This window comes from Coregonus lavaretus, assembly GCF_964263955.1.
Source record: "Coregonus lavaretus genome assembly, contig: HAP1_SCAFFOLD_3310, whole genome shotgun sequence".
Taxonomy (NCBI): domain Eukaryota; kingdom Metazoa; phylum Chordata; class Actinopteri; order Salmoniformes; family Salmonidae; genus Coregonus; species Coregonus lavaretus.
Window position 1 is genome coordinate 1 of NW_028157265.1, and position 18,536 is coordinate 18,536.

Consider the following 18,536-nt stretch of genomic DNA (forward strand, 5'->3'; position numbering starts at 1 on the left):
CCCTACCCCCTGTATAGGGCACTCCATTTGACCAGGGCCCTCTATAGGGAATAGGGTGCATGTTGGGCCCCAGCCTAGAGCATCTCCTCTGTGTTACCTGATGACTCGTGTGTGTCCCTGCAGGGACGCGTGGACTTCCCCACAGCCATCACGCCACGTGTACAGGTCCACCCGCTGGTTACTCTGCAAACACAAAACCCACAGTGCCTACTGAGCAGAGACTGAATGTTATGGTGCCACCATGTGGGCAGTGATGTCTGCTAAATGATTCACTGGATAAGAGCGTCTGCTAAATGATTCTCTGGATAAGAGCGTCTGCTAAATGACTCTCTGGATAAGAGCGTCTGCTAAATGATTATCTGGATAAGCGCGTTTGCTAAATGATTATCTGGATAAGCGCGTCTGCTAAATGACTCTCTGGATAAGAGTGTCTGCTAAATGACTCTCTGGATAAGAGCGTCTGCTAAATGACTCTCTGGATAAGAGCGTCTGCTAAATGACTCTCTGGATAAGCGCGTCTGCTAAATGTCTCTCTGGATAAGCGCTTCTGCTAAATGACTCTCTGGATAAGAGCGTCTGCTAAATGATTATCTGGATAAGCGCGTCTGCTAAATGACTCTCTGGATAAGCGCGTCTGCTAAATGACTCTCTGGATAAGAGCGTCTGCTAAATGACTCTCTGGATAAGAGCGTCTGCTAAATGACTCTGGATAAGAGCGTCTGCTAAATGACTCTCTGGATAAGCGCTTCTGCTAAATGACTCTCTGGATAAGAGCGTCTGCTAAATGTCTCTCTGGATAAGAGCGTCTGCTAAATGACTCTCTGGATAAGAGCGTCTGCTAAATGACTCTCTGGATAAGAGCGTCTGCTAAATGTCTCTCTGGATAAGAGCGTCTGCTAAATGACTCTCTGGATAAGAGCGTCTGCTAAATGTCTCTCTGGATAAGAGCGTCTGCTAAATAACTCTCTGGATAAGAGCGTCTGCTAAATGACTCTCTGGATAAGAGCGTCTGCTAAATGACTCTCTGGATAAGCGCTTCTGCTAAATGACTCTCTGGATAAGCGCTTCTGCTAAATGACTCTCTGGATAAGAGCGTCTGCTAAATGACTCTCTGGATAAGAGCGTCTGCTAAATGACTCTCTGGATAAGAGCGTCTGCTAAATGACTCTCTGGATAAGAGCGTCTGCTAAATGACTCTCTGGATAAGAGCGTCTGCTAAATGACTCTCTGGATAAGAGCGTCTGCTAAATGACTCTCTGGATAAGAGCGTCTGCTAAATGACTCTCTGGATAAGAGCGTCTGCTAAATGACTCTCTGGATAAGAGCGTCTGCTAAATGACTCTCTGGATAAGAGCGTCTGCTAAATGACTCTCTGGATAAGAGCGTCTGCTAAATGACTCTCTGGATAAGAGCGTCTGCTAAATGATTATCTGGATAAGCGCGTTTGCTAAATGACTCTCTGGATAAGAGTGTCTGCTAAATGACTCTCTGGATAAGCGCTTCTGCTAAATGACTCTCTGGATAAGCGCGTCTGCTAAATGACTCTCTGGATAAGCGCGTCTGCTAAATAATTATCTGGATAAGCGCGTCTGCTAAATGACTCTCTGGATAAGAGCGTCTGCTAAATGACTCTCTGGATAAGAGCGTCTGCTAAATGACTCTATGGATAAGCGCTTCTGCTAAATGACTCTCTGGATAAGCGCTTCTGCTAAATGACTCTCTGGATAAGCGCTTCTGCTAAATGACTCTCTGGATAAGCGCTTCTGCTAAATGACTCTCTGGATAAGAGCATCTGCTAAATGACTCTCTGGATAAGCGCTTCTGCTAAATGACTCTCTGGATAAGCGCTTCTGCTAAATGACTCTCTGGATAAGAGCGTCTGCTAAATGATTATCTGGATAAGCGCGTTTGCTAAATGATTATCTGGATAAGCGCGTTTGCTAAATGACTCTCTGGATAAGAGCATCTGCTAAATGACTCTCTGGATAAGAGCGTCTGCTAAATGACTCTCTGGATAAGCGCGTCTGCTAAATGATTATCTGGATAAGCGCGTCTGCTAAATGACTCTCTGGATAAGCGCGTCTGCTAAATGACTCTCTGGATAAGAGCGTCTGCTAAATGACTCTCTGGATAAGAGCGTCTGCTAAATGACACTCTGGATAAGAGCGTCTGCTAAATGACTCTCTGGATAAGAGCGTCTGCTAAATGACTCTCTGGATAAGCGCGTCTGCTAAATGACTCTCTGGATAAGAGCGTCTGCTAAATGACTCTCTGGATAAGCGCGTCTGCTAAATGACTCTCTGGATAAGCGCGTCTGCTAAATGACTCTCTGGATAAGCGCGTCTGCTAAATGACTCTCTGGATAAGAGCGTCTGCTAAATGACTCTCTGGATAAGAGCGTCTGCTAAATGACTCTCTGGATAAGCGCGTCTGCTAAATGACTCTCTGGATAAGCGCGTCTGCTAAATGACTCTCTGGATAAGAGCGTCTGCTAAATGTCTCTCTGGATAAGCGCGTCTGCTAAATGACTCTCTGGATAAGCGCGTCTGCTAAATGACTCTCTGGATAAGAGCGTCTGCTAAATCACTCTCTGGATAAGCGCGTCTGCTAAATGACTCTCTGGATAAGAGCGTCTGCTAAATGACTCTCTGGATAAGAGCGTCTGCTAAATGACTCTCTGGATAAGCGCGTCTGCTAAATGACTCTCTGGATAAGAGCGTCTGCTAAATGACTCTCTGGATAAGAGCGTCTGCTAAATGACTCTCTGGATAAGAGCGTCTGCTAAATGACTCTCTGGATAAGAGCGTCTGCTAAATGACTCTCTGGATAAGAGCGTCTGCTAAATGTCTCTCTGGATAAGCGCGTCTGCTAAATGACTCTCTGGATAAGCGCGTCTGCTAAATGACTCTCTGGATAAGAGCGTCTGCTAAATCACTCTCTGGATAAGCGCGTCTGCTAAATGACTCTCTGGATAAGAGCGTCTGCTAAATGACTCTCTGGATAAGAGCGTCTGCTAAATGACTCTCTGGATAAGCGCGTCTGCTAAATGACTCTCTGGATAAGCGCGTCTGCTAAATGACTCTCTGGATAAGAGCGTCTGCTAAATGTCTCTCTGGATAAGCGCGTCTGCTAAATGACTCTCTGGATAAGCGCGTCTGCTAAATGACTCTCTGGATAAGAGCGTCTGCTAAATGACTCTCTGGATAAGAGCGTCTGCTAAATGACTCTCTGGATAAGAGCGTCTGCTAAATGACTCTCTGGATAAGAGCGTCTGCTAAATGACTCTCTGGATAAGAGCGTCTGCTAAATGACTCTCTGGATTAGAGCATCTGCTAAATCACTCAAATGTAAAAAGTAAATGTAAAACAATAGAAAAAAGTATATTTTACGCAATTTGATGAAATGTTAATGTTATTGTTGCCGTTTTAACAGAGTAACTCACAGAGGCAGCGAAGACGTGGGACTCCGCCTTGTGAGGGTTCCACTGAACAGTCCCCACGTCCCACTTGCTCGGTCTGCCAATCTTCCTGGGCGCTTCAGAAGGAGTCTCCAGGTTCACCACATACAGAAACCTCCGTCTACAGGAGGGGAGATACAACACACAGGATATTACCACCTCCCATCCATTTACATCTGATTCATCCACAAATACACAACTAACATCGTAATAATAAATAATAATATGCCATTTAGCAGACGATTTTATCCAAAGCGACTTACAGTCATGCGTGCATACATTTGGATGGTCCCGGGGATCGAACCCACTACCCTGGCGTTACAAGCGCCGTGCTCTACCAGCTGAGCTACAGAGGACCACCATCGTGACATGACACTGTTGCCTTATGGCCTGATAGATGTTGACTGAGGCAGAGCTACAGTGATGTTGACTGAGGCGGAGCTACAGTGATGTTGACTGAGGCGGAGCTACAGTGATGTTGACTGAGGCGGAGCTACAGTGATGTTGACTGAGGCGGAGCTACAGTGATGTTGACTGAGGCGGAGCTACAGTGATGTTGACTGAGAAACAGCTACAGTGATGTTGACTGAGGCAGAGCTACAGTGATGTTGACTGAGACAGATCTACAGTGATGTTGACTGAGGCGGAGCTACAGTGATGTTGACTGAGGCGGAGCTACAGTGATGTTGACTGAGGCGGAGCTACAGTGATGTTGACTGAGGCGGAGCTACAGTGATGTTGACTGAGACAGAGCTACAGTGATGTTGACTGGGAAACAGCTACAGTGATGTTGACTGAGAGAGAGCTACAGTGATGTTGACTGAGACAGATCTACAGTGATGTTGACTGAGGCGGAGCTACAGTGATGTTGACTGAGGCGGAGCTACAGTGATGTTGACTGAGCGAGAGCTACAGTGATGTTGACTGAGGCAGAGCTACAGTGATGTTGACTGAGAGAGAGCTACAGTGATGTTGACTGAGGCAGAGCTACAGTGATGTTGACTGAGGCAGAGCTACAGTGATGTTGACTGAGGCAGATCTACAGTGATGTTGACTGAGGCGGAGCTACAGTGATGTTGACTGAGACAGAGCTACAGTGAATCAACAGCCTCAGCTGGTAAGGAATGTCAGTGTGTGGTGATGGTGCTGTAACCTGTGGTAAAGAACTGGACTGGTACCCACCCAGACAGGACAGCATGTCCACCCAGACAGGACAGCATGTCCACCCAGACAGGACAGCATGTCCACCCAGACAGGACAGCATGTCCACCCAGACAGGACAGCATGTCCACCCAGACAGGACAGCATGTCCACCCAGACAGGACAGCATGTCCACCCAGACAGGACAGCATGTCCACCCAGCTGGTAAGGAATGTCAGTGTGTGGTGATGGTGCTGTAACCTGTGGTAAAGAGCTGGACTGGTACACACCCAGACAGGACAGCATGTCCACCCAGCTGGTAAGGAATGTCAGTGTGTGGTGATGGTGCTGTAACCTGTGGTAAAGAGCTGGACTGGTACCCACCCAGACAGCACAGCATGTCGACCCAGACAGTCCACGGACATAGCAGTGGCCTGAAAAGATAACAACCAACAAGCATATTATTATTTGTTAGGGGGTAGATCAGCTTAATATTGCAGAAAGATTGTAGCTTCCATTAATGTAATTGTTCGCATCAATTCCAATCCCCCCATGTTTATATATATATTTTTAAATATACAGTACCAGTCAAAGGTTTGGACACACCTCCTCATTCAAGGGTTTTTCTTTATTTTTACTATTTTCTACATTGCAGAATAATAGTAAAGACATCAAAACTATGAAATAAAACATACGGAATCACGTAGTAACCAAAAAAGTGGTTAAACAAATCAAAATCTATTTTATATTTGAGATTCTTCAAATAGCCACCCTTTGCCTTGATGACAGCTTTGCACACTCTTGGCATTCTCTCAACCAGCTTCATGAGGTAGTCACCTGGAAAGCATTTCAATTAACAGGTGTGCCTTCTTAAAATATAATTTGTGGAATGTCTTTCCTTCTTAATGCTTTTGAGCCAATCAGTTGTGTTGTGACAAGGTAGGGTGGGTATACAGAAGATAGCTCTATTTGGTAAAAGACCAATTCCATAGTATGGCAAGAACAGCTCAAATAAGCAAAGAAACGACAGTCCATCATTACTTTAAGACATGAAGGTCAGTCAATACAGAACATTTCAAGAACTTTGAAAGTTTCTTCAAGTGCAGTCACAAAAACCATCAAGCGCTATGATGAAACTGGCTCTCATGAGGACCGCCACAGGAATGGAAGACCCAGAGTTACCTCTGTTGCAGAGGATCAGTTCATTAGAGTTACCAGACTCAGAAATTGCAGCCCAAATAAATGCTTCACCGGGTTCAAGTCACAGACACATCTCAACATCAACTGTTCAGAGAAAACTGTGTGAATCAGGCCTTCATGGTCGAATTGCTGCAAAGAAACCACTACTAAAGGACACCAATAAGAAGAAGAGACTTGCTTAGGCCAAGAAACACGAGCAATGAACATTAGATCGGTGGAAATGTGTCTTTTGGTCTGGAGTCCAAATTTGAGATTTTTTGTTCCAACCGTTGTGGCTTTGTGAGACACGGTGTGGGTGAACGGATGATCTCCGCATGTGTATTTCCCACCGTAAAGCATGGAGGAGGAGGTGTTATGGTGTGGGGGTGCTTTGCTGGTGACACTGTCTGTGATTTATTTAGAATTCAAGGCACACTTAACCAGCATGGCTACCACAGCATTCTGCAGCGATTCGCCATCCCATCTGGTTTGGGCTTAGTGGGACTATCATTTGTTTTTCAACAGGACAATGACCCAACACACCTCCAGGCTGTGTAAGGGCTATTTTACCAAGAAGGAGAGTGATGGAGTGCTGCATCAGATGACCTGGCCTCCACAATCCCCCGACCTCAACCCAATTGAGATGGTTTGGGATGAGTTGGACGGCAGAGTGAAGGAAAAGCAGCCAACAAGTGCTCATCATATGTGGGAACTCCTTTAAGACTGTTGGAAAAGCATTCCAGGTGAAGCTGGTTGAGAGAATGCCAAGAGTGTGCAAAGCTGTCATCAAGGCAAACGGTGGCTATTTGAAGAATCTCAAATACAAAATATATTTTGATTTGTTTAACACTTTTTTGGTTACTACATTATTCCATATGTGTTATTTCATAGTTTTGATGTCTTCACTATTATTCTACAATGTAGAAAATAGTAAAAAATAAAGAAAAACCCTGGAATGAGTAGGTGTGTCCAAACTTTTGACTGGTACTGTATATATACACACACATACATACATATCTTTTAAAAATATATTTTGCTTTATTATTTTCCGCTAACCCTACCACTCCTCCCCTAATTGGAGTAAACTAATGAACAACAACACTTAGGCTTCTACTTCCAGCTTATACACACTATATACATTTTATGGACATAATCTATTTTACAATAGTTATATTTTATTTGTTTTTAGTCCTGCCCTTCCTCTACCCTCAACCTCTCCCATCTATTTCTGATGTAATAATAATATATAATAATAATATGCCATTTAGCAGACGCTTCTATCCAAAGCGACTTACAGTCATGCGTGCATACATTTTTGTTTGTGTATGGGTGGTCCCGGGGATCGAACCCACTACCTTGGCGTTACAAGCGCCGTGCTCAACCAGCTGAGCTACAGAGGACCACAAATGTCCATCCAATTTCTATTTGCCATATATTTTTTACTGTGCTGTTTCACAAAAGTTCTGAAGATTTCTATTTTCATAGTTTCTACAGATTGTAAATTAAAGATAAATAGTTTTGCTAAAAGTATTATTATACTATTGATCGATTGACTATGACTTTTCTAATCCCCCAGTATTGCTATATGCAGCGTTAGCTCCAGGTACATTTTGCAATTCTTCAGCCATTCCTGGACCTGTGACCAAAAAGTATTATTATGAAGTAATATTTATGGATAGTTTCCAAGTCAGTGAAGATCATGTGAGCATCATGCAGAGGGCCAGTAAGATGGGACCATTCAGCCAGCAGCATCTGAGTCAGCAGTGCAACACGTTTGGTTTTTTATTTGTTTTCATGCAAAGTATTGCTGCGAGAACTTGTGCATGGATCAATGTCTGTAAACTGGATATGTGGGATCTAGTGCATTTGACCTGATGAAACAAAACTCCCAACAGTCCTGCAACTGAGTGGGACATCTTTGAACTGTGACACTTTTAGGGAACTTACTCCCTCACTACTCAAAGATAACAACTACCACTTTTTCACTAGGGACAGTATGACATCACCACAGACAGAAGAGCAAAGTTATAAATATCTTTGGCAACACATTGTGCATTAGCTAGCTACATCTCACAACTCTCATTTAAAGCCTGTTTTACTAAAGTACCTGTGCATCTCGGAATTCCACCACGACATTCTCACTACTCCAGCGAGCCGCCATCTTCCTCTGCCCCAACAACATCAACCAGACCTTCAACGATGCCCCGAGTCTCAAATCACGGACAACGCGATAACTACTTTCTGTCTTCTGATTGGTTGATGATGTGGCCATAGCTATCCAAGATGGCTGCTACCATGGTGGAACATGTTGTCGCAGATGCAGGAGCGTTTTTGAAGAAAGCACCTCTTCAGGTGAGGTTAAAACTTCGTCACATAACAGTAGCGATGTTCTTCAGTAGTTACATAACCCAAGGATCATGCAAATAATTTTTTTGCACAAACTGCGTGGTTGATGTCAGGTCTGGCTATCTAGTTAACGTGGTTCATCCTGTTTAAATGGCCACATGAATATCATGTACCTGCGTATATTATGATTTTGACATTGCTATATATATATATTTTTTTTTTTATATTCTAGGAAATCGGGAAGAATATCTACACCCTGAAGGATGTAGTCGAGGAAATTAGAGACAAGCCAACCCGGAGGAGCCTGTCTGTTCTACCATATCAACTCAACTTCAGAGAACCAAACCCTGAGTACATCAGATTAGGTAGCTAAGGTTTTTAAAATGACACATTTGGTCCGTTTTGGTTGTTAATTTGTTGTTGTACTGGGTATTTGTTTTGTAGACACTCGGCCTCTCCAACATCACTTCTTTAGCTGTTGATGTTTCTAAACATATTTCCCAGAATTGTGATGATGATGGTACTGAATGTTGTGGTCTGTTTTCAGTGACCGAGTTCTCCAAGAAGACCGGAGACTACCCCAGCCTCTCTGCCACAGACCTCAAGGTGTTGGCTCTGACCTACCAGTTGGAGAGGGAAAACGTTGGGACTGACCACCTGAAGAAAGAACCTGAGGTCAAGGTAAGACGGGGATCGATGAGATGGGACCCCAAATGGCAGCCTATTCCCTTTGTGCACTATATAGGGAATAGGGTGCCATTCTCTGGTCTAAAGTAGTGCACTATATAGGGAATAGGGTGCCATTCTCTGGTCTAAAGTAGCGCACTATATAGGGGATAGGGTGCCATTCTCTGGTCTAAAGTAGTGCACTATATAGGGAATAGGGTGCCATTCCATTTGGGACACGGCCAGGTGAAAGGGGCTAGTTATCGCACAGAACCTGAGTATGTAAGTGTTTCAATGGATCCACACCACAGCGTTGACATGTAGTCTGATGTCAGGTCCGGGTATGCAGTACAAGGAGACATCCAGAGGCTCCTGTTGGCGTGGCAGGGTTCCACTTTCCCTCAAAGGTACGGTACAAAGAATGACATGAAATCAACTCTATTGTTAACCACAGTACTGATCCATAGTACTGATCCATAGTACTGATCCATAGTACTGATCCATAGTACTGATCCATATGCATGTTGTGATGTTAGACTAAGTAAATTAAAACAACCTAAAAGGCAAACATCTAGAATAACCATGTGAATGGGGACCATATGGGACGATCGGAGTACAAATCAACCACTTATAATAATAAATAATAATATGCCATTTAGCAGAACCACTTCTGTCATAGTAAGATTTGTCCCTCATGGTCCAGAGGCCAGCTGATGGGCTGTTCAGTGGCAGACCGACGGCACCAGCACAGACACAGCACAGCTATAACCCTCCAGAGATCGGAGAGTACAACAGCTTCCAGTTCTGGAGGAATCCTCTGCCCTGCTTCGACGTGGACCTGCTGGAACTATTGGTGAGTAGAACACATACTTTTTATTTTTTATTTTATTTAACCTTTATTTAACTAGGCAAGTCAGTTAAGAACTAATTCTTATTTACAATGACGGCCTACCAAAAGGCCTCCTGCGGGGACGGGGCTGGGATTACAAAAAAAATAATATATATATATATATATATATATATATATATATATATATATATATATATATATATATATATATATAGAACCAAACACACATCACAACAAGAGACGCCACAACACTACATAAAGAGAGACCACAACACTACATAAAGAGAGACGCCACAACATTTACATTTACATTTTAGTCATTTAGCAGACGCTCTTATCCAGAGCGACTTACAGGAGCAATTAGGGTTAAGTGCCTTGCTCAAGGGCACATTAACGTCATTTAGCAGACGCTCTTAGCCAGAGCGACTCACAAATTGGTGCGTTCACCCTATAGCCAGTGGGATAACCACTTTACAATTTGGGGGGGGGGGGGGGGGGTTAGAAGGAACACTTTATCCTATCCCAGGTATTCCTTAAAGAGGTGGGGTTTCAAATGTCTCCGGAAGGTGGTGAGTGACTCCGCTGTCCTGGCGTCGTGAGGGAGCTTGTTCCACCATTGGGGGCCAGAGCAGCGAACAGTTTTGACTGGGCTGAGCGGGAGCTATGCTTCCGCAGAGGAAGGGGAGCCAGCAGGCCAGAGGTGGATGAACGCAATGCCCTCGTTTGGGTGTAGGGACTGATCAGAGCCTGAAGGTACAGAGGTGCCGTTCCCCTCACTGCTCCATAGGCAAGCACCATGGTCTTGTAGCGGATGCGAGCTTCAACTGGAAGCCAGTGGAGTGTGCGGAGGAGGGGGGTGACGTGAGAGAACTTGGGAAGGTTGAACACCAGACGGGCTGCGGCATTCTGGATGAGTTGTAGGGGTTTAATGGCACAGGCAGGGAGGCCAGCCAACAGCGAGTTGCAGTAGTCCAGACGGGAGATGACAAGTGCCTGGATTAGGACCTGTGCCGCTTCCTGTGTAAGGCAGGGTCGTACTCTCCGATTGTTGTAGAGCATGAACCTGCAGGAGCGGGTCACCGCCTTGATGTTGGCGGAGAACGACAGGGTGTTGTCCAGGGTCACGCCTAGGCTCTTCGCACTCTGGGAGGAGGACACAGCGGAGTTGTCAACCGTGATGGCGAGATCATGGAACGGGCAGTCCTTCCCCGGGAGGAAGAGCAGCTCCGTCTTGCCAGGGTTCAGCTTGAGGTGGTGATCCGTCATCCATACTGATATGTCTGCCAGACATGCAGAGATGCGATTCGCCACCTGGTTATCAGAAGGGGGAAAGGAGAAGATTAGTTGTGTATCGTCAGCGTAGCAATGATAGGAAAGGCCATGTGAGGATATGACAGAGCCAAGTGACTTGGTGTATAGGGAGAAAAGGAGAGGGCCTAGAACTGAGCCCTGGGGGACACCAGTGGTGAGAGCACGTGGTGCGGAGACAGCTTCTCGCCACGCCACTTGGTAGGAGCGACCGGTCAGGTAGGACGCAATCCAGGAGTGAGCCGCGCCGGAGATGCCCAGCTCGGAGAGGGTGGAGAGGAGGATCTGATGGTTCACAGTATCAAAGGCAGCAGACAGGTCTAGAAGGACAAGAGCAGAGGAGAGAGAGTTAGCTTTAGCAGTGCGGAGAGTCTCCGTGACACAGAGAAGAGCAGTCTCAGTTGAATGACCAGTCCTGAAACCTGATTGGTTTGGATCAAGAAGGTCATTCTGAGAGAGATAGCAAGAGAGTTGGCTAAAGACGGCACGCTCAATAGTTTTGGAAAGAAAAGAAAGAAGGGATACTGGTCTGTAGTTGTTGACATCAGTGGGGTCGAGTGTTGGTTTTTTGAGAAGGGGAGCAACTCTCGCTCTCTTGAAGACGGAAGGGACATGGCCAGCGGTCAAGGATGAGTTGATCAGCGAGGTGAGGTAGGGGAGAAGGTCACCGGAGATGGTCTGGAGAAGGGAGGAGGGGATGGGGTCAAGCGGGCAGGTTGTTGGGCGGCCTGCAGTCACAAGTCGCAGGATTTTATCTGGAGAGAGAGGGGAGAAAGAAGTCAAAGCATAGGGTAGGGCAGTGTGAGCAGGACCAGCAGTGTCATTAGACTTAACAAACGAGGATCGGATGTCGTCAACCTTCTTTTCAAAGTGGTTGACGAAGTCATCCACAGAGAGAGAGGAGGAGGGGGGGGGGGGGGGGGAATTCAGGAGGGAGGAAAATGTGGCAAAGAGCTTCCTAGGGTTAGAGGCAGATGCTTGGAATTTAGAGTGGTAGAAAGTGGCCTTAGCAGCAGAAACAGATGAAGAAAATGTAGAGAGGAGGGAGTGAAAAGATGCCAGGTCGGCAGGGAGTTTAGTTTTCTTCCATTTCCGCTCCGCTGCCCGGAGCTCTGTTCTGTGAGCTCGCAATGAGTCATCAAGCCACGGAGCTGGAGGGGAGGACCGAGCCGGCCGGGAGGATAGGGGACACAGAGAGTCAAAGGATGCAGAAAGGGAGGAGAGGAGGGTTGAGGAGGCAGAATCAGGAGATTGGAGGGAGAAGGATTGAGCAGAGGGAAGAGATGATAGGATGGAAGAGGAGAGAGTAGTGGGAGAGAGAGAGCGAAGGTTGCGGCGGCGCATTACCATCTGTGTAGGGGCAGAGTGAGTAGTGTGGGAGGAGAGCGAGAGAGAAAAGGAAACAAAGTAGTGGTCGGAGACATGGAGGGGAGTTGCAGTGAGATTAGTAGAGGAGCAGCATCTAGTGAAGATGAGGTCAAGCGTATTGCCTGCCTTGTGAGTAGGGGGGGACGGTGAGAGGGTGAGGTCAAAAGAGGAGAGGAGTGGAAAGAAGGAGGCAGAGAGAAATGAGTCAAATGTGGACATAGGGAGGTTGAAATCCCCCAAAACTGTGAGGGGTGAGCCATCCTCAGGGAAGGAACTTATCAAGGCGTCAAGCTCATTGATGAACTCTCCAAGGGAACCTGGAGGGCGATAGATGACAAGGATATTAAGCTTAAATGGGCTAGTGACTGTGACAGCATGGAATTCAAATGAGGAGATAGACAGATGGGTTAGGGGAAAAATTGAGAATGTCCACTTGGGAGAGATGAGGATTCCTGTACCACCACCCCTCTGACCAGATGCTCTCGGGGTATGCGAGAACACATGGTCAGACGAGGAGAGAGCAGTAGGAGTAGCAGTGTTTTCAGTGGTGATCCATGTTTCCGTCAGCGCCAGGAAGTCGAGGGACTGGAGGTTGGCATAGGCTGGGATGAAGTCAGCTTTGTTGGCAGCAGAACGGCAGTTCCAGAGGCTGCCTGAGACCTGGAACTCCAGGTGTGGGGTGCGTGCAGGGACCACCAGGTTAGAGAGGCAGCAGCCACGCGGTGTGAGGCGTTTGTGTAGCCTGTGCAGAGAGGAGAGAACAGGGATAGGCAGAGGCATAGTTGACAGGCTGTAGCAAATGGCTACAAAAATGCAGAGGAGATCGGAATGAAATGAGCTAAGCATCTGGGAGCGGAGAGAGCAGGGCCTCCCTCACCAAAAACGTCTACCTCAGAAACTAAAATTGTTTCACTGAACCACCCGAACAAAAACTCTCCCAACTTCCGCCTTTAGAAATCAGAATTGTTGTGAACCACAGCGGTTCAATGTTTAAAGGAATAGACTCAACCCACTTTATTCAGCTAGCCAACTATGACACCATAGCTAACTAGCAAGCTAGCATCCAATAACAATAACACACCGTTTAGCACCAACACTTGGTCACAACAAACCACCAATAGTGTGATAACACACTAAACAGATAATTCGTGTCTGTGTCAAGTTCCTTTCATGACGCAGCAATGATTAGACGTTGGCTAGCTAGGACAAGTATATTGTATTTAGCTACTACCGTACAGTTAGCAGGTCGTGTTGGGTAGCTAGCAATGGCCACTGTGTTGACTTTGTTTGAAGAACGGCTAGCTAGCTAGCTTCGTGCTACACCCGGCACACAATGGCTATTGTGTTGACTCTGACTCTGTTCGAAAAAACGGCTAGGTAGCTCGCTTCGTGCTACAGCCGGCACTGCCAAGACACAGTAACTACACACAACAACCCACGATGCCTAGCTATGACGCCGTAGCTAACTTGCAAGCTAGCATCCATTAACACACAATTTAGCATCAATACTTGGTTACAACAAACTGCCAAGAGTGTGTTAGCACACTAAACAGATAATTCAAGTCCGTGTCTAGTTCCTTTCATAACGCATAACGCAGCAAAAAATTAAACGTTGGGTAGCACTACATTAACATTGGAACCAGCTCTCCAGCGTTGCTAATCGTTACCGGTAGCTACCCGCTAGCTAGCTAGCCTCGTGCTTCGATACTAACCTACAATTACCTACGGAAACCTACAATAACAACAATACTAACCTATAATAAATACAATACCTAACTACGGCTAACTACCTACCTACGATCTAATACATGGTTAAGCAAAAATTAAACGTTGGCTAGCACTACATTAACATTGGAACCAGCTCTCTAGCGTTGCTAATCGTTACCAGTAGCTACCCGCTAGCTAGCTAGCCTCGTGCTTCGATACTAACCTACAATTACCTACGGAAACCTACAATAACAACAATACTAACCTATAATAAATACAATACCTAACTACGGCTAACTACCTACCTACGATCTAATACATGGTTAAGCAAAAAATTAAACGTTGGCTAGCACTACATTAACATTGGAACCAGCTCTCCAGCGTTGCTAATCGTTACCAGTAGCTACCCGCTAGCTAGCTAGCCTCGTGCTTCGATACTAACCTACAATTACCTACGGAAACCTACAATAACAACAATACTAACCTATAATAAATACAATACCTAACTACAGCTAACTACCTACCTACGATCTAATACATGGTTAAGCTTTACTCAACACCATATGAGAAGCTTACCTCCTGCTTACCTCCAGCTAGAGAAAAACACGACCTCTCCCGACAAACAGACTCAAGCTATTCACAAGCCCTTAACCAACAATGCAGTTTTAAGAAAGAATACCAAAACAAATAAAAAGAGCAGCAGTAAAATAACAATAGTTTTCACAATCACGTTCACATTCACAATCACATTCAGAATCACATTCACATTCACAATCACATTCAGAATCACATTCACAATCACAACACTACATAAAGAGAGACGCCACAACACTACATAAAGAGAGACGCCACAACACTACATAAAGAGAGACGCCACAACACTACATAAAGAGAGACGCCACAACACTACATAAAGAGAGACAACACTACATAAAGAGAGACGCCACAACACTACATAAAGAGAGACACCACAACACTACATAAAGAGAGACGCCACAACACTACATAAAGAGAGACACCACAACACTACATAAAGAGAGACACCACAACACTACATAAAGAGAGACGCCACAACACTACATAAAGAGAGACACCACAACACTACATAAAGAGAGACGCCACAACACTACATAAAGAGAGACACCACAACACTACATAAAGAGAGACACCACAACACTACATAAAGAGAGACGCCACAACACTACATAAAGAGAGACACCACAACACTACATAAAGAGAGACGCCACAACACTACATAAAGAGAGACGCCACAACACTACATAAAGAGAGACGCCACAACACTACATAAAGAGAGACGCCACAACACTACATAAAGAGAGACGCCACAACACTACATAAAGAGACACGCCACAACACTACATAAAGAGAGACACCACAACACTACATAAAGAGAGACACAACACTACATAAAGAGAGACGCCACAACACTACATAAAGAGAGACACCACACAACACTACATAAAGAGACACCACACAACACTACATAAAGAGAGACACCACAACACTACATAAAGAGAGACACCACCACACTACATAAAGAGAGACGCCACAACACTACATAAAGAGAGACGCCACAACACTACATAAAGAGAGACACCACCACACTACATAAAGAGAGACGCCACAACACTACATAAAGAGAGACGCCACAACACTACATAAAGAGAGACGCCACAACACTACATAAAGAGAGACACCACAACACTACATAAAGAGAGACGCCACAACACTACATAAAGAGAGACGCCACAACACTACATAAAGAGAGACGCCACAACACTACATAAAGAGAGACGCCACAACACTACATAAAGAGAGACACCACAACACTACATAAAGAGAGACCTAAGACAACAACATAGCATGGCAGCAACACATGACAACACAGCAAGGTAGCAACTCAACATGACAACAACATGGTAGCAGCACAACATGGTAGCAGCACAAATCATGGTACAAACATTATTGGGCAACAGACAACAGCACAAAGGGCAAGAAGGTAGAGACAACAATACATCACACGAAGCAGCCACAACTGTCAGTAAGAGTGTCCATGATTGAGTCTTTGAATGAAGAGATGGTGACCTCTGACCTGCTGGAGCTAGTGGGGAGTGCAACACAGACTACCTCTGCTCTGAACCTCAGCCACATAGTATCCTCTGAGCAACATGTCATCATGGTTCATGTCCTACTGCAGTAGTGGTGACCTCTGACCTGCTGGAGCTAGTGAGTGCAACACGGACTACCTCTGCTCTGAACCTCAGCCACATAGTATCCTCTGAGCAACATGTCATCATGGTTCATGTCCTGCTGCAGTAGTTGTGATCGAACCAAGTGATGGAAACGTTCATACATTGTACAGATTGACACAGTCGTCAAAGAGGGATTCACAATTAACCCCTCTCCCCTCCCCTCCCCCCCTCTCCCCCAGAACATTGAGGACCTCTCAGTATCAAACAGCAGTGGAGCAGCAGACACCGTCCACACAGAACCTGGGACAGGGACCGGGTCAGAGGAACACTCAGAGAGTCATTCAGAGGAGCACGGCAGTGGGTCGGAGGAGGAAGAGGAAGATGAGGAGGAGGAGGAGGAGGAAGATGGCGGTGGTTGGATCACTCCTAGCAACATTAAACAGGTCCAGATGGAGACAGGGATCTGGGCGTCGCCTGCGGACGTTAAAGTGGGATGTCTCACCACTGACTTCGCTATGCAGGTACTGTCTGGGGCCCAAATGGCACCCTATCCCCTATATAGTGCACTAATTTTAACCAGGGCCCTTAGGTAGTGCAAAAGTAGTGCACTAAATAGGGAATTGGGGTGCCATTTGGGACGTAACATGAAGATTCTGGTTAAATTAACTCGAATAGTTCAGCAAACTGTCATCTTATCTATGTAACTCTCCTTGAGTGGTAATAGTTGATGCTGTTATTTAAAGTTGATTAAATTCTGTTGATAAGACCCATTTAGATATACATTCAGAATCATGCAGTTGGTCAACTGTTTGATTGTTCAACAGAACGTCCTGATTCAGATTGGACTCCATGTCCTCTCTGTGAATGGGATGCTCATCAAGCAGGCCAGGAATTACATCCTGCGATGCCACGCCTGTTTCAAGTGAGTACCTCTTATCAGTAAAAGGCCCACCAAAAACGATCCATTGTCACAAGTACAGGTTTTGTAATTAGACAACTTGAAATATTAGGAAATGTTTACTCAACCTTTGTCTCAAGAAGCTTAATTAAACTGATAGTATCACATGTTATATTTGTTTTAGGACCACAACGAACATGAATAAGGTTTTCTGTACACACTGTGGCAACAAAACACTGAAGAAGATCGCAGTGACGGTCAGTGAGGACGGAAGCATGCAGATGCATTTCTCTAAGAACCCCAAAGTGCTTAACCCCAAGGGGAAGAGGGTAAGGGGGTGAAACCCAGACTACAACCAAACCTTCAACTGTGGGAGGAAACTCCTCTTACATCATGATTCAGGATTTCTTCAGATAATGACATTTGTTGTATCAAATGTGCAGCTTCTACACATGTTGCAAACTAGCTTCTACACGTTGTTGTTGACTGGATGTAGTATTAGAGGGAGGAGCTGACTGGAGGGAGGAGCTGACTTGAGGGAGGAGCTGACTGGAGGTAGTATTAGAGGGAGGAGCTGACTGGAGGGAGGAGCTGACTGGAGGGAGGAGCTGACTGGAGGGAGGAGCTGACTGGAGGGAGGAGCTGACTGGAGGTAGTACTAGAGGGAGGAGCTAACTGGAGGGAGGAGCTGACTGGACGTAGTATTAGAGGGAGGAGCTAACTGGAGGGAGGAGCTGACTGGAGGGAGGAGCTGACTGGAGGTAGTATTAGAGGGAGGAGCTGACTGGAGGTAGTACTAGAGGGAGGAGCTGACTGGAGGGAGGAGCTGACTGGAGGGAGGAGCTAATGTACACTCTGTTCCCCGTAGTACTCCCTGCCCCTGCCACAAGGGGGCAAACACGCCAGCAACCCCCACCTGGTGGAGGACCAGCGTTTCCCCCAGCAGCGTGTGTCCCATAAGGCTCGCCAGAAGACTGACGTCTTTAACCCAGACTACCTGGCCGGGGGCAGTTCCCCTTTCTCTGATCACGACATATACAGCCGCTCTGCCAACCTGCACATCACAGACGGAGCAGGCGGAGGGGGTCGGAGACGGGCAAACCCCAACGCTGCCCGCAAGAAGAAATGTTGAGGCTGTCTGTTTCTACACACCAATAAAGAGAATTCCAGCAACTGAACTGTGAAGATAGCTGAATTTAATACTGCAGTTTTGTATGAATGACACAATCTTTTTTTTAAGGAAAACTTTATTAATTCCATGTTCGAATGAAATGTTATACAGTAACTCAACTACCAAGTTTGTAAAAGCCATAAAAGGTATTTGCACTTTCAAGGCTTGTGCATGTAACCTGCTCTGACATTTTGATACCCCTTAATTAAAACTTTAAACAGAGTTCAAGGGTG

At 45.7% G+C, this 18,536-nt stretch overlaps 2 protein-coding genes across 3 annotated transcripts; one reads left to right on the forward strand and one right to left on the reverse strand.

The window, feature by feature from the left end:
- Positions 1–97: 97 nt before the first annotated feature.
- LOC311125598 (GATOR2 complex protein WDR59-like) lies at positions 98–7,936 on the reverse strand (the record flags this gene model as incomplete). Its single annotated transcript, XM_084199622.1, has 4 exons — positions 7,884–7,936; positions 4,982–5,031; positions 3,443–3,578; positions 98–183 (listed from the first exon to the last, which is right to left on the reverse strand). Coding segments are annotated over exons 2-4 (263 nt in total), but the record flags the coding sequence as incomplete, so codon positions are not given.
- A 118-nt stretch (positions 7,937–8,054) lies between these two features.
- LOC311125601 (RNA-binding protein NOB1-like) lies at positions 8,055–18,526 on the forward strand. Of its 2 annotated transcripts, XM_084199628.1 has the most exons (9): positions 8,055–8,128; positions 8,355–8,487; positions 8,670–8,803; positions 9,124–9,195; positions 9,492–9,641; positions 16,474–16,755; positions 17,059–17,156; positions 17,317–17,461; positions 18,001–18,526. In XM_084199628.1, exons 1-9 carry the CDS (start codon positions 8,060–8,062, stop codon positions 18,262–18,264), a joined length of 1,347 nt encoding a protein of 448 aa, XP_084055754.1. In that variant the 5' UTR covers positions 8,055–8,059; the 3' UTR covers positions 18,265–18,526. The 2 variants fall into 2 exon arrangements, with proteins under 2 accessions (XP_084055754.1, XP_084055755.1); XM_084199629.1 differs by lacking the exon at positions 9,124–9,195 and having other exon boundaries at positions 8,056–8,128.
- The last annotated feature ends 10 nt before the right edge of the window (positions 18,527–18,536 follow it).

Excerpts from the sequence above, each read along its gene's own strand:
- LOC311125601 (XM_084199628.1), top strand. The coding sequence starts at position 8,060 with ATGGCTGCTACCATGGTGGAACATGTTGTCGCAGATGCAGGAGCGTTT. Across the intron at positions 8,129-8,354 it reads TGAAGAAAGCACCTCTTCAG|GAAATCGGGAAGAATATCTA; the intron begins GTGAGGTTAAAA and ends TTTATATTCTAG. Across the intron at positions 8,488-8,669 it reads CCCTGAGTACATCAGATTAG|TGACCGAGTTCTCCAAGAAG; the intron begins GTAGCTAAGGTT and ends GTCTGTTTTCAG.